We start from the raw sequence: 16,215 nt of genomic DNA on the forward strand, positions 1-16,215 counted from the left end.
AGCCGATATAGAATGAAACCTTTCTCAAATGTGTAATGTGAATCAAATTCTAATTTGATCTATACAGTTTTAGAGTCCAATTTATTGTAGCTATCGAAACAATTAAAATATGGGGAAAAGATCGAAAAAAGTACGAAGAATCGGGTATATGTTTCCGAACTATTTTAATATTAAGTAGACGGTGTATTTACAAAATAAGCATGACTGTAAACGTAAAAGAAGTGTATTGAATATATGTCATTTATAAATATGGGAAAAGTTTTAAAAATATGAAGGGGTTTAGCAAAATAATGTATTGTCAGTCCAGGCACTTTTCAATATTTTTAAAATAAATTATGTTCACATTTAGAAATCTACGTAAATTTTCTGTTAAATTGCCTCTATATTATCGAAACTCATATTTAAAAAGCATGTTGATGCAGGTTTTTTCTTTAAAGAGAAGTTTGTTTAATATAAACAATATTGTTTTACGGTAATCGGTTGCGCGTTTTACGACATCGGATTTTGGGCGGGAATACAACCGCTCCAGTTGCATTCTACACATAGATAGTGACGTCACTACGTTATTAAGAGAGACCGGTGTGTACATTCTCAGGGGCGGGGGGGGGGGCATGCGTATACGGGAGCTTACCAAGTGCTGTCGTCACATCCAAGAACACGGATACTTTTAAAAGACGCCTGGATAAACATTGGATCAACCACCCGATGATTTATGATAATAACTGTGGCTATAATGTAAGAACCGGAAGCAAAACACCGAGACTATTAAATAGTGAGGACGAAGAGGAGGCCACTACACAGGTCCCAAAGACCTGCGGTGGTAAACCACCTAAGGTAACCTAAGGTCAATAAATACACCCTTTCGGCTCTCCGGTGTTTGTGCTTCCCCGTTTTTTTTTGTTTCAAGATCGTGGACGTCGGAATACAAAATTTATTGAAGGAAAACCGTCCACAAATCTGTTGTCTCCTGACGTGACATTCGAGAAATGAGATGTACAAATATAATTTTCTCTTATAATACACATTATTAATGAACTTTATAATATTAGACGAGAATGTGATCAATTTGTTCGCCCAATACAAGTTGAGCCTCGCCAATAAAGCTCGAATCTCGCCTTATACGAGAAATATTCGGCCACTGATATGGAAAAAACACGGCCAATACGGAAAAAGGTTGGCCAATACGAGATTCAGCCAATCAGAAAATCATTACGAAAATCTCGGCCTTGTATGAGAATTTAAAATTTCGACAATTGTGGACGCCATTTTGAAGTTGTATGCTTAGTTTTGGTGCAAAAGCTTAAACCTTTAAAAATATACTTAAAGTACTTAGCCCCTAATAATTTCAGCTCCCTTTTTCGACAATAAGAATAGTGCAATGTAACCACAACAGTAAGGTTCAATATTTGAGCGTACATAATGTCATAAATAACAACTTTTCGAGCTACTAATTACAATGAAGCGCCGAAAACAAAACTAATTCGAAATCAGGGAGGATGTACACATTACAAATGCACTTCCTAATGGCAATAAGTAAGTTTTCAATCCTTATTGTCTTTCTTAGTTGTATTTAAAACAACGGTAGTGGATCCAGTGTGGCTTGAATGTCATTCAGGTAAATTTTGCATAATTTCGCGACCTGTCAAATTGTGTTCCTGCATCATGTAATGTCTAGAAAGCATCTTTCGTCATTTACTAAGTTTACATGCTATTTTTTCTATGCTTTATCAGAAATATCGCCTTCTCTTTACAATAATATGATTAAAGGTGCTACCTAATTTACGGGCAAAAGCTTCTTAGGTTTTTTTGATAACTATGTATTTTTAATAAATATATTGACATGACTGTGTTCAAAATATTATAATTGTTGCAATAATTAAGTAATGCATCCAAAAAAATCAATCTTAAAACAAGTTACATGTTCCAAGCTTAAAGATCTAGCATCTTATATTTTTTTGTTTTCTAGCCACAGGAATTTATAGCTGGTTCGGTGTCTGTGGTATAGTGGATGGGGTGTCTGCTAACTGGCTTAGTCACTGGGAGGTCTGTATTGATCTCTTAAGTGGGAGCATTCTTTAGATAACCCTAGAGACATACTATGGCGTACCATTTGGGTTGAAAGTCAAGAAGACCTACAAGTTAAAAAGAGAAATGTACGTCAAAGTACAATAATTGTACGTCGACATAAATATAAAATACACTTCGAAGTATATATTTGAACGTCAAAGTACAATTTGTACTTCGACATACATGTTTGTACTTCGACTTACACATTTTTTGAACAGCCAATCAAAACACTAGTCTCTTGAGCCACTTTTCCTTCAGATTTATTCATAATAAATGTTTAAAAACCTTTTTTTTAATTGAGGACAAAATGAATAAAAATATCAGAATGGCAAAAAAACAACACAGAAGTTTCAAGCATTTAATGCATTGAAATAGATTATATACAAATTTGAAAAAGATTCAATTGTTAACTTTTTAAAATTAAAATTATTCAGCATATTGTGAGTATTTATTGATCATGCCGGGCGGAGTATCACGACCGTCCAGTGCATTACTGTGTAGGAAATTCCCAACGGTAACCAAACAGTTACCAAGCATTAACAGGATAAATAATGTATTATAACCTCTCCGTTGGTCGTATTTTGTGATAACCATAACTTGCATAAGTCAGAGGTTAATTCCGCCACGCCACTACAGTAGGGTGTCGTTATTGAAATATCGCGAGAATAATTGAAGAATAGAGATGCCAACTATAGTGTTTAAAACAAATAATTTTTTAACAAGCGTTTGTGATTTGTCAGGATAATAATAACAATAAGATATCGAAAAGATCAAAGCAAATAAATTCGACAGAAATCGGAGATTCGGCACTATATATTAAAGACGGGTTATGTTCCCCTAAATTGTGTTCAGTGAAGACTGTTACTATATGTAGTGAACCAGTCTTCGGCATATACCCACTGAAGAAGAGCATTCAGGGGAGATAATTGAGTAATGACCTAATTCTGGAACGGTTGCGAAGAAAAACAAATAATGCGAGAATATTTAGTGCGATTCGCTACACAATTATGATGTCATTGATATAACTTTTTCTGAGGTATGTATTTACATGTGATTTAGCATATGTCAAAGTGTTTTTGATTTGTTCAAGTTCATAAATAGCATCGCGAAAATATATGTCGCGTGGCAAATTTTTTTGAGACGTATCCATATGTGGTATTCTTATGTAATTTTATGTCTAAATTCCCATATGTATGAACGGTCAACGCCCGCTTCGCGGTCTTTTGCCCGTATTAATTAAATAATAATTATTATTCTGAAATTAAATGCATGGAACACTTTTTTCCTCCTGCAACACTATTCAATTTTCATTTTAAATTAACAAGATATCTCTTAAAAGTAAGGCTGCAGGGTTCGCCAAAACCGTCGGTCTGCAAGTCCTGATCGGCAAATTTTTCTAAGGACCGACAAGTGATTTAAAGCGGGTATATACGACTTTGTCAAATATTTATGAATTTATATAAACTGTGTAAAAAAATTATTATATATATATTTCAATATAAATTAAAATAAAAGTTAAGAAGAACATGTGTTAAAAAATGCGAAATAAGCCCGATATTTAATTCTGAAATTGAAAACTGCTGTACAGCCGAATTCGCCAGCATGTATACCATACACAGCAGGGTCTTCCCCAGGCCATTGAAGCGCCCCTTGCCGGGGCGCTTGAACTTTAAAATCAGAGTCCCCGGGGCGCTTGAAATTTTCCGATTAATGTATTTTTTAGTAAAAGAAAGCGGAGATTGTCCAAAAAAATCAAGGTTTCTCTATCAGTGTATCAATATTTCCTGTTTTAAAAGCGCACTCAGTACCTACTTTCACAAGTAATCGCCATAAACACCACATGGGGTAATGGATAATCCACTGATAAGAGAATAGCATGACGCGCGTATCGATTTTTCTAGCCACATTACACAGTCATTTAAATGCTGACAAGGATGTATCTGGTAGCTTTCCAGTCGTGAACTGTGAAGTTCATCGTCCAATCGGTTACGCGAATGCTTATGAGGGCGGGGTTAACTATCGACCATTATTTTTGATTGACGTCGGGCATGAAGTAAGAGTTTATCGCAGCTCGATTAGCAAGAAGTTGTACCGTTTACGTAATAAAACCGGTAATTGGTACAGTACAGTACATTAAAGACGGTTTCGGGCATCATCATCACACCTTTTTACTGTGATAAAGTGTTACCTATAATTAATACGAGAAATTAATTGCAAGTGGTAAACAATTAATTATTATAGCAAGTAAGTTGTGCAAATGACTTCCAGTTACAATTATGTGATAAGAATTTAATTCCAGTACATGTATATTTCATCATGTCCATTTATAGAACTGATTCACCTTGTTTTTCTGACATTTATTCGACACGTAATGCGCTTTAACAAATTTTCGTTGAATTAATTACGCACACTTGTAAATGTTTCGTCCGATTATCGATAGTAAGAAGACTGATCATGGCAACCGGCCGTGATCCTCGTGGAAAACGTGAATTTCATGCATATTCCGTCAAAACATTTATTCGACTCGTCAAGTGTTTAAACAAATTATCGTTGAATTTATAACGCAACGGTTAATATTTGTTGAAATATCTAATGGGAATAATTAAATTTGTAATCCGAAACCCATTCCCGTAAGTCGATGTTAACGCGTTTTTAATCCAAAACACACTTCCGAATGTAAATGTTACCGCAACGTTAAATATTTTTGCTTCAAATAAGCAGTGCAAATTTATTTTGTGTTGAATCTTTTTCTCAATTAAAAAGAGCGCGAAAATTATGCAGCATATACAACGTCACGTCATTTGCATACAAAAGCTTGAGTGTAATGAACGTATCGACCTAAATTTCACACTAAGCACTTTAGACGGTCGCTAAAGCGATCATCTAAAAACTATTTAAGATTTTAATATGAAACTTCTTGGGTGTATAGATATTAATGAGGAAAAGTGCTATGAACAAGATCCATAACTAAATACATTCTTAGATTAGTTATTTCCCTTTGTTTTCTTTTAGTTCTGCACCCATCCATAAACAACATTAAATTGGTGTTGGATATAAATTAATTGCTTGTTGTAACTGGTACTTGTGTTGGATGTAAGATCTGATTGCAAAATGATGGAAGTACCAAAAATTAACCTAGTAGTCTTTAAAGTTAATTATGTTCTGGGGAAAATTGTGTTTGTCTGCATTATTTGCCTGTTTTCCATGTCATTGTGAAGATCACGGATGGTCCACATAGATGAAATTTCTGTCTGTTTTTATCTGGAGCTATCGGCGCTTATGCCTTGATGGTCCATAATAGAACGTAGCTTTCTGGGACAGTCCATGCAAGCGCCGTGTTGATTGCATGTTGCTGCCAGGTTTATCCGTTTTATTATGTCTGTCCGTTATGTTTGTTAACCATGATAACAGGGTGAAAGTGTGTTAAACTTCATTTGAGGAAGTCATTTTCCGTTTTTCCTTGACGTCATTTAACATCACTGAATATTTAAAGCAGCATATTACCCGGCTTAGCAATAAAGAACTATAATTATGTATGACGTAAAATGATAAAAAATGCATTAACAGTCTGTTACATGTATATAAAAAGACAGTTTTAAAATCATTTCCTAAATATTCAAATGTGAACAATTTTATAATCGAAAAACTTGTGCCTCTAGCTCAAAGGTCAAAATTGATGTGCCAACAGGTCAATGGTAATTTATGGGCATCATTTAGCTTGTTCTTGGCTTTGTCATTTGTAAATGATAAAATATAATGTTCTTTTTTTACATTGAATGTTGGCAACATGCCATTTGCGTGTGTCCAAATATGTTCTTTGAAGCCAAGTCCATGTCTAGGACACATCTATCAAGTCATGGTGAATTTTTGCCCGATTGTTGCAGGTGGGTAGTTCAATGTTTTTATAGTTTCCTGTTTAATTCTATATAAACGTATAAATTATAATAGTCTTCATCTTTGCTCGCTAGCATCTGGAGATCCATGACACTATCGCAGAGTGCATGATATTTGCCAACCATTGGGTCGGGAAGAAGATAGCAGAGGTCTTCCCAAACCAAGCATTGGTATGTTCATCCCTATAAGTGTATCAGTATTTTGTTAGCTTATTTCAATTTCTTGTAAACCCTTTAAATTTCCTTGCTGGGAAATTTATCATGCTGAATTTCTAAAATAAGCATTTTCTTCGATTTTTTTCCAAAGAATACTATCACAATAGCATACTGTTTGGATCCGGATGGGATCCAAACGTTCTTAGGCGTCTCATCTGGATCCAAACTGTTTGCAAAGGCCTTCAAAATTCAGTTCCAGCACTGAAAGGGTTAATTATTATTCATTTGTTATTTACTTTCTGTCTTTGCCTTATACAATGTATATGAATTTTTCAACAGAGTAACTTCCCTTCACTAATTTTCCATGCTTCTTATGATTCATATACAATGTATGCATAATGTTATAAACATGTACTATGTTGATTTAAGCAAAATCTGTAAATAACATTTTTTTTAAAGAACAATAACAAAAGATGAATTTATTTAATCATTCTTGATAATAATGTTGATTGGGGGTTGAATGGAAAACTACTTATCTTCTAAACATATCAGACTGGATAGTTTGATGCTGGGCCGTTGATTTATATGTAGAGAATTTCACAACATTAAACGTACGTTAAATCAGTATGATTATTTCACAGCTGTGCCATCACCTTCTGCTTAAGGAAGAGCAGTTTGCAAACCTTCACCACTGTGCAATGTCCAGGGGATTTGAAGTACGGACGTCAACCAACAAGATCCTGGCGTCCTCCTTGGACCAGTGTGTCCTGGCGTTCTCCTTGGACCAGTGTGTTGACCCTGAGGACCCCACTGTTAACAAAGTAAACATGCCCCCAAAGGAGGGCATATAGTGATTAGACTGTCCGTCTGTCTGTCCTTCACACTTTGTGTTTAGGTTTCGAAAAATGCTCATGACTTCTATGTCGCTTCAGAGAGCAATTTCATACTTGGCATGCGTGTGTATATTGACAGGGCCTTTCCATACGCACACAAATTTTGACCTTGACGTTGAACTTTGGGTCCGCGTTTAGGTTTCAAAATCTGCATTTAGGTTTCGAAAAAAGTTCATAACTTCAGTCAAGCGTCTATAGGGGACATAAGTCATCCTATGGTGACAGCTCTTGTTATTGCTTTATCCCCGCTATCCTTTCAAAAAAGAAATCTTTAACTAAAAATCTTCCCTATTTAGAATATTATGTGAACTTATTAGTAGACTCTTTCTAGTATTTCTATAATTAGAAGATACTCTATGGTAGTCACCAGTTTAAAAAATAGTCAATGGCTACTAATATTTCTAATTGGTTTCTTAAATCTCTAAATGGTTACTGAAATTTCAGAAAAAAATCAAATGAAGCAAATATGTACGCTTTTGGAGGTATTTCCTAATAATACGCATTTGGAAAATGATTAAGATTTCTTAGTACCATATGATTTAATCATCATGATTGGATATCCTGTGTTTAGCAATGAACACCTTTATACAAAATTGCTTGTGTTTTTAATTTTTGTTATTACTAAGATCATTTAGGAATGTTTGTGACTTTGGCCAATATTTATTAGTGAAAACGTGTTGTTTACTATGTTTTTAACGACAAAAATTAAAATGATACATGGAAATAGTTTGTTTCCTGCCAACCCATCCTTCAAAATACATGGAAATAGTAAGTTTCCTGTCAATCCATCCTAAGAAAAGGTTGGGGCAACGTAGAGTAGTCAAACAATCAATCATATTAATGGTTTTCTGATGAAAGACTGACTGACTTCATGCCTATACTATATGCCTCATCCCTCTTTCTAACTTGTTTGTGAGATGTGGTTTTTGGTAGGTCCCCTGGCTACAAGATGAATTTCTATTTCATCATGTATATTGAAATGGTATTCTTCATTTAAGTTTTAATTATGGATAGCCCTTATGGAAATGTTAGTGTATGCATATTATTTAAAAATATGTTTTCTTACTAAAAATGAATTCATATTATTTTAATTTAAATTTTTGTCCATAATGAGTATTGATTCGTGTGGTGTATAACCATATTAGTTAATTGTTTGATTACAAATTTTCCCCATTTGGTTATTTTTATTCATTTTGAGTGTATAACATATGACAATTGTTTTCAAATCTATCTTTAATCCTAATGAAAAATATTTTTATTTGATTCATAATAAATATAAAAGGTCCTTCACATGAAATTATAGTTGTTTGTATAATCATCAGCATAAATGTTGAGATTTATCAAAAATGATGATTTTGCAGACACATAAATTCTTGGATTTGTGATTTTGTAAAAATTTGGAAGTTGTTTAGGTATGTGGTTATAACTGGTGTCTGGTATTGATTAAGCGACTGATTTTGTTGGATAATGCCCTTTGTGCTGGCTGTGGTATTAAAAAAAACGTTCGGAATTTTTTTTGTTGGTACCTTAAATTTGTTAAATGATCTACCAACAAATAAATGAAAATTAATGGATCATGAATAATAAGAATTGCTTAGTATATTGTCTTTCCTTTTTAGAAATTACAAGAATAAATGCATTTTCCTTCATGTCTTCACTGTACATTTTTTATCTATAAACTGAAGAATTGCAATTTTTAACATATTTAGTTTTGACAGATAAATGCATTTTTCTTCTTTCTTAACTGTTGAAATGTTTTTTTAGACATTTATTTAAGAAATGCATTGCCCCTCTGTCTTCATTGCGAGGGCATTAGCTATTGATATATTTTTAATTATTCTTCATTTTTAAGACAGTAAATATATAAATATTATATTTAACTGCTTTCACTTTTGTGACATTTATGATTATTCAAGGAAGATCAGTTTCTGTATGACTTTTTGGCTTAATTCATCACCCAAATAAATTCATTTTTGTTATGTTTAAAATAACTTAAAATTATCATGTGTATAAACACATTTTTCTGTGCAGCCTTTTTAAACATGAGTTATAGAAAATATTTGTCTTGTGTTCTATACGTTTTGAAACATTACCAGAAGAAATGCATGTTCAATAATTCTTTGCATTGTGAGACAAAAATCTTAAGAAATGCATTATCCTTCTTGCAGATCATGAGGATGCTTGCTACCCATGCGATGGCCAATGCGGCCTTCTTCTGTACAGGGATCCTGACCCATGACCAGTTCTTCCATTACAGCCTGGCTCTGGACTTGTACACGCATTTCACATCTCCAATCAGGCGATATACCGATATCATTGTAAGGGATTTCTGTTTGGCTTGGAAACTTGGTCGTGATATTGAGCTAAAGGGTTGAATGCTTTTCATTTCTGATTTTACAGGTCTTTTGGGACAAGATAAAGAAGTGAACATATGTTTTTGTTATCATTTAACTTGCAAAAAAATCAAGTTTAAGTATGAAACAAATTGACTCATGATATGAAGAGTGTTGTGTTAAAATGCAGGAGCTGTAACATGTTGTCTTTATTCCCTTGATTTTGAAGGATTAAAATACACAAACAGCAAGGATTGAGCATAAAATTGTTGTATTTTCTGAATCTTTTTAAGTTTAATTTAATAGTTTCAGTCTAAAAAAAACAAGGCATGTATATACATAAATTGGTACTAAGAATTGAGAAGTCACATTGGCCTGGTAAGATGAATGAAATATGAATGCAGTAATGTACATCAAAGTTGTTTATCTTAAAAATTGTATGTACATTAAATACCAATAATTTGCCCCTTAAGCAAAATTGTTTGATGGTTTGATGGTTTTCAACCACAGTTTAAACCAATATTGAATATTTTATTCTCCCTTTATCTAATTTTTACAATCATGCATGTATTTTAATTTGAACACTGAAGTATTCACTGTAAAATGAATAGATGAGTTTAAGGAAAAGTATAGTGATCATGAACAGTAACTGTTTATAGTCTTCTTTTTTAATTACCTCCCTTTCTTTCATTTCCATATATTTTACTCTCTACAGCATAACTCCAACACTATAAAACTAATTGATCCTTGAAATATAAATAGATGACACAGGTGCCATGTTTTACAAATAGTATTCTACTCCTTAAAACAAATGTTGTCATACAAGCAAACACATTTCAGCAGGGATGGCACTACTGTGATAAGCTCTTGTATGTTTGTTCTTGTAACTTAATTCATTAAACTATTATAGGCATAGACCTATCTCAGGGATCGATGAGGAGATACAGTTGACATCCTTGATACCAGCCTTTCAGGTGCCAAGAAATATGATTGTTGCAAAGGCCAAGTTATAAGGGACAATGCTTGAAGTATGTATAGTGATTGTGCAAAGAGTCTTAATTGCAGTGGTAATTGTGCTACAGACTCATGCTTGATCTAAACATGCATTTGCATACTGGACGGTCTGTTCTTTAACATTAATTATCAAGGGCCTTTTAAAGCCCCATAAATAATGAAAGAGCATATCATATCTTGTTATCTATGTTACCAGACCACATCTAGTGTTGACATTTTGGCTATGACTGTAAGGAACACTGATTTTTTGTGGGTTAACTATATTTTACAAATTATTTGTTGATTTTGGGTATTTATGTGGCTTTACAACTGTCATGAAAAAATAAACCAAAATGCTATTTATCGAGACATTATGTTTATTGTTTTGTGGAACGATACAAGTTTAACTGCAGTGATGAAGAGCAGTTAATATCAGATTTGCCATGTACATCTTGACTCACTACAAAACTGTTACCATAGCAACATTATTCAACTCATATGAATGTTATGGATTTAAAAATCCATACATAGTGACTGTGAAACTAAATAAATTGTAATTGCTTGAATTCTTGTTACCTCCAGCTGCTGAAGCAATTAGTTTTAAAACAAGAGATTGCCAATCAATATGGTCCCCTACCGGTGAAACTCCACCATTGCCAGAGTAAAAAAATAATATTTGTTGTCATAGCAACCATAATTCTTGACGTAGTAACACAACGAAATGATGTTTATAATCTCCATATTGTCATCTATCCATATTATTAAGATATTAAGAACTTTTTAAGTTATCGCAGGATCCAGAAAAGTGGGACGGACATGCTGACCGACTGACGCACAGAGCACAAACCATAAGTCTGGTTTCACCGGTAGGGGACAAAAATGCATATATGTATTCAACATTGCATCATGCATTTTAGACATTTCCTTACCATATTTTGATTCCATAATGTGTGAAGTTATTCTTAAGTTGTTAGACAATACATGGGATTTGAAATTTTATACGTAGAGGACATTGCATTTACATACAACACATTTAGTTTTAATCTATTTATTTTAGATCAATTGCATAGAAAGCCTTAGGCTTATGTGAAACGCTCTCGAGTCAGTTTCCTGGGACTAGAACCAGTACTTGGTGTCTATGGGTGGAATCTAAAGAATGCTCCCACAGTGGGGATTGAATCCGTGACCTCCCGATCGCTAGATGAACACCATATCCAATACACCACTGCGACCAAGAACGCATTTGATTGTGATAATCAATAGAAGAATACAAATGAGCTGACAGGAAGCATTGTTAAATAAAGTTATTATTTAAGTTTACTGAGTGATTGACTGACTATGAGATTAAGTGACGGTCTGAATAAGTGGCTGACTTGCTTAAAGACGAAGTGACTGACTGACTATTATACTAAGTGACTGACTGACTATTTGACTAAGTGATTGACTGACTATGGGACTAATTGACTGACTGACTATAAGACTAAGTGACTGTCTTACTATTATACTATATGAGTGACTGCCTTTTAAACTAAGTGATTGACTTACTGTAAGACTATGTGATTGACTAACTATTAGACTAATAACCTGTCTGACTATTAGACTAAGGTACTAACTACTATGAGTCTAAGTGACTGACTATCTATAAGACTAAGTGACTGACTGACTATTATACTAAGTGATTGACTAAAAATTAGATTTTTTGACTGACTGACTATTAGACTAGGTAACTGACTTTTAGAATAAGTGACTCATTGACTATTTGACTAAGTGAGTTTCTGACTATGGGACTAAGTGACTGTCTGACAATTAGACTAAGTGATTGACTGACAATGAAACTAAGTGACTTTCTGACTATGAGACTAAGTGACTGACTGACTAGTAGACTTAATGACTGTCTTACTATGAGACTAAGTGACTGACTGACTATTAGACTTAATGACTGTCTTACTATGAGACTAAGTGACTGACTGACTATTAGACTTAATGACTGTCTTACTATGAGACTAAGTGACTGACTGACTAGTAGACTTAATGACTGTCTTACTATGAGACTAAGTGACTGACTGACTATTAGACTTAATGACTGTCTTACTATGAGACTAAGTGACTGACTGACTAGTAGACTTAATGACTGTCTTACTATGAGACTAAGTGACTAACTGACTACTAGACTTAATGACTGTCTTACTATGAGACTAAGTGACTGACTGACTAGTAGACTTAATGACTGTCTGACTATGAGACTAAGTGACTGACTGACTATTAGACGTAATGACTGTCTGACTATGAGACTAAGTGACTGACTGACTAGTAGACTAAATGACTGTCTTACTATGAGACTAAGCAACTGATTGTCTTATTTACTATTAGAAAAAATGAATGCCCTACTAGTATACTAAGTGATTGATTGACTGTTCGACAGAATGAATATTATTTTAAGTGACTTACATACTATTTTTATAAGTGACTGACTATAAGACTAGGTGATTGACTGACCATTAGACTGTGCAACTGACTATAAGACTGGGTGACTGACTAACCATAAGGCTGTGCGACTGACTATGAAATTGGGTGACTGTCCAGGGGTTTTTAACCTTATATAACAGACGCCGGATATTGGCGTCTTCCCCCACCAAACAAGGCTGGTTTTTTCCCCTCTCAGAACCAAAAATTATTTTTTTTTTAAATAAAAAGATGTGTCTCAGGATTATATTATCTCAATTCTATTTCAATTTAATCTTGCCAAAGGTAATAAATTATGAAAAAAAACAATGAATATAGTTCAAACATGAACAAATGTGTTGTAATAATGAGAAAGTAAGTAAACAAATCCCCCAAAAAGGGAAACGCCGCGAAAATTCCCATGCGCACATTTTTTCCCCAAAGTGGAAAATCCCGCGTAAAATTCCCCCCACATAAGGGCTAAAGGCCCCTTTCCCCACAACCCAAAAAACCCCTGCCGTCTTTTAGACTGGGCGACTTACTATTTAACTGGGCGACTATTATATACTGGGCAACTGACTTTTAGACTGGCAACTGACTATTATACTTGGCAACTGACTATTAGACTGGGCGACTGGCTATAAGACTTGGCGACTGACTGACCATTAGACTGACTTACTGTAAGACTAAGAGACTGACTATTAAACTGGCCGACTAACTATTATACTTTGGGTCTAACTATTAGACTGGGCAAATTACTATCAGACTTGTTGACTGACTGACCATTAAGATGGGCAACTTACTATTAGACTATTAGACTAACATGAACAATAAGAATGGGCGACTGATTGATAATTAGACCCAGTGACGTACTGATCATTTGACTGGACGACTGACTTACCATTAAACCCAGCAATTAAGGGACCATTTCACTGTACGACAGACTGACTATTAGACCAAGAAGAAAACTGACCATTAAACTGGGGAACTAACTGGCCATTCTGCCTGGTGAATGACTGACCAAAATATTTATAATTCGCCGTTTTGTAGAAAATACAGATATTTACCACATTCAATTGTGTATAGAGCTTGGCAAACGCCTACTGATGTGTACTGACAGCAATCGTGTTACCTCCTGGCAGAGTATTGGCTGCTTTCAAAAAGCGCTCTTTCATATGTACATTAAACACCAAAACTCAGCATCGTCTATGGTATTCGTATCCATCTGGATGATGCATACTATCAACGGTTTTAGGTGTTACGCTTTTACGTTTTAGAAACATATAATATAACATAAATTGATTACAACGCCGAATGAAGAAGCACACATGTATTTATTAAGTAAATTTCTTTAAATTGTGATCAAAAACTTTTTTGTATGCTCATAGTTTTATTTGCGTTTTACGGAATTACACAAACCATCTCTTAATGAGTTCCGTAGATGACATTGGTTAGTTCAAAAGAAAGCATACCTGGTAAACAAAAAAGGGAGAATATGTAGGATAATTTTATATTATATGCAGTTGTAAACAGCAACATACGTGCAATAAAATATGTACAAATAATAAAGTTGAAACAATATTATCTCAATATTGCAGTTGGTGTTATGTTTATTATTAAAAAATAAATAAGGTCGAAAGTCGGCCAACACTTGACAATTTAATATAAACTAAATCTATAAAAAAAGCATTCAAGGATATCGAAATCGGCATAATTATCGTGTTAAAATCCAATATATACTATTGGTTAAGTCACTACGACAGTACGCAACTTCTAATTGTCCATCCTTTTATTATCGTCCATGTTTAACATAGCTTCATAAATGACAATACATATTATAAGTCAGTCAAGTTCAAGAAATGATAAAATATGTTTTACAAGACATCAAACAACACTTTTGATATGTTCACGTTAACAAAAACGCGTTGAAGCTATGGGATGATCACGGGTTGATCATCTTGTGTAATGTGAAAAGCTTATGATGTCTTCATCCACAATACATCCGTCGGCCACGTGTACCTGTCTTTGATTTTAAGCGCTCTGTTCATATTTTGAGGATCGTAGGCAAGGAATGATCTGTCAGAGAGAAAATTGATAATGTAATCGCCATGACAGAGTTTGTCGTTTTTGTAATGCATCCATTCCATGAGTATGTACTTGATATGCACCGATTCAAAGAACTGTTTGCCACACATGAGCGCCTTCCATTCACTGGCTTCAATGTCGATTTTTATGAACACTGAATGCTTTCCAAAATGTCCAATCAGATCATCGAGCGTCACCGATTGCACCGTAGTACCGAATTCGGAGAAAGTTCCACCACTCTCAACACGTGTACCCCCAATATTCTTTTCAGCTATTCCCAAGTCTAATCTTAGGTTCATTGTTTCCACCTTGTCTGACAAAGCGTTCCACAACAGCGTAACGTTTTGCGTTAGTTTACCCATTTGCAAAGACGTAATTAGTAGTTCCAGATTACGTTTGTTTGCATCGATGGCGACCACCTTTCGTCCCCGCTGAGCGACGGTGATCGTGTACACTCCGACATTGCAGCCGATGTCCATAAACTCCATGTCCGGTTCTCGTGATAGAATCTTGTGTACAACCGTAACCAGATGACCTTCCCAAATTCCTTTTGCCGCCAACGACGCCGAAATAGCATTATCAATTTTCGGATCGTAAATGCAGATTGGTGTTTCCTTAAAGCCCGGAACCTTCAGACCAACGCATAGGTTTACTGGTTCGACGGTTGTGTTTTTCAGACTGGATGATATTTGTTGGACGCAAGAATCTCTTCCACATGTTTTCTTATGAACGTCCATGTTGTTTGGGGACGATTTAATTATCCTCGATTGCATAGATGCGACGTCGAAGGCGAAAAACATCCAGGTTGTTAATACTCCTGCAACAAATGCGACTATTATAAACATTTTATTCCCGCAGGACCTCATTTTCCAACTATTTTGCTAAGAGTGTGCGTGTCAATGTTAAACCTTGTCATGATATTTCCGATAACATTTAATATCGACATTTTATCGACGGCACACGGATGTAAAATCGTTACCGACAGGCGTGCATCTGTATTACTGCTGTTACATCTTTTTTGACGAAAATTTCAGACTGAGTCGCTCCCTGAGCATAAATTGCTTTCATATTTTGTTCAATGCTCTTTTGAAGTTTATGTATTTGAAAACTTATAAAATTGCTAGAGCGAACAACATGTGTGTACTACTATTATTATTTATTCAAATATTGTATAATTATTGTTATTAAGTATGTGTTTAAACTATGTCATAAACTCGTCAGAAATCGTCAATTTTAAAAGCAAGTATTTAAAAAATGTTGCTCTTTTGAGTTATGTGTCCTGTAGGCTTAAGAAAAGACTTCAACTTCAACTGTGGTAGTGATTTTTAACATACGCAAGCGAGGTTTTGATGA

At 34.5% G+C, this 16,215-nt stretch overlaps 3 protein-coding genes across 7 annotated transcripts in view; 2 read left to right on the plus strand and 1 right to left on the minus strand.

Annotated features, from left to right (window-relative positions):
* LOC127841954 (uncharacterized) overlaps positions 1-15,730 on the minus strand; it is a 265,443-nt gene extending 249,713 nt beyond the window's left edge. The window contains exon 1 of the mRNA XM_052371151.1: positions 15,398-15,730. Within this exon, the coding sequence (XP_052227111.1) occupies positions 15,398-15,728 (331 nt within the window). The 5' untranslated portion in view covers positions 15,729-15,730. The remainder of the gene's footprint in view (positions 1-15,397) is intronic.
* Positions 1-16,215, plus strand: part of LOC127841945 (uncharacterized) — a 472,965-nt gene that overhangs the window by 331,460 nt on the left and 125,290 nt on the right. The gene's annotated exons all lie outside the window — the stretch shown is intronic.
* Positions 595-10,698, plus strand: LOC127841957 (DIS3-like exonuclease 1). The gene is made up of 5 exons (XM_052371154.1): positions 595-834; positions 6,036-6,131; positions 6,758-6,937; positions 9,178-9,327; positions 10,253-10,698. The coding sequence occupies exons 1-5, from the start codon at positions 706-708 to the stop codon at positions 10,256-10,258; spliced, it is 561 nt and encodes a 186-aa protein (XP_052227114.1). The 5' UTR covers positions 595-705; the 3' UTR covers positions 10,259-10,698.

Source organism: Dreissena polymorpha, chromosome 8 (assembly GCF_020536995.1).
Source record: "Dreissena polymorpha isolate Duluth1 chromosome 8, UMN_Dpol_1.0, whole genome shotgun sequence".
Classification (NCBI taxonomy): Eukaryota; Metazoa; Mollusca; class Bivalvia; order Myida; family Dreissenidae; genus Dreissena; species Dreissena polymorpha.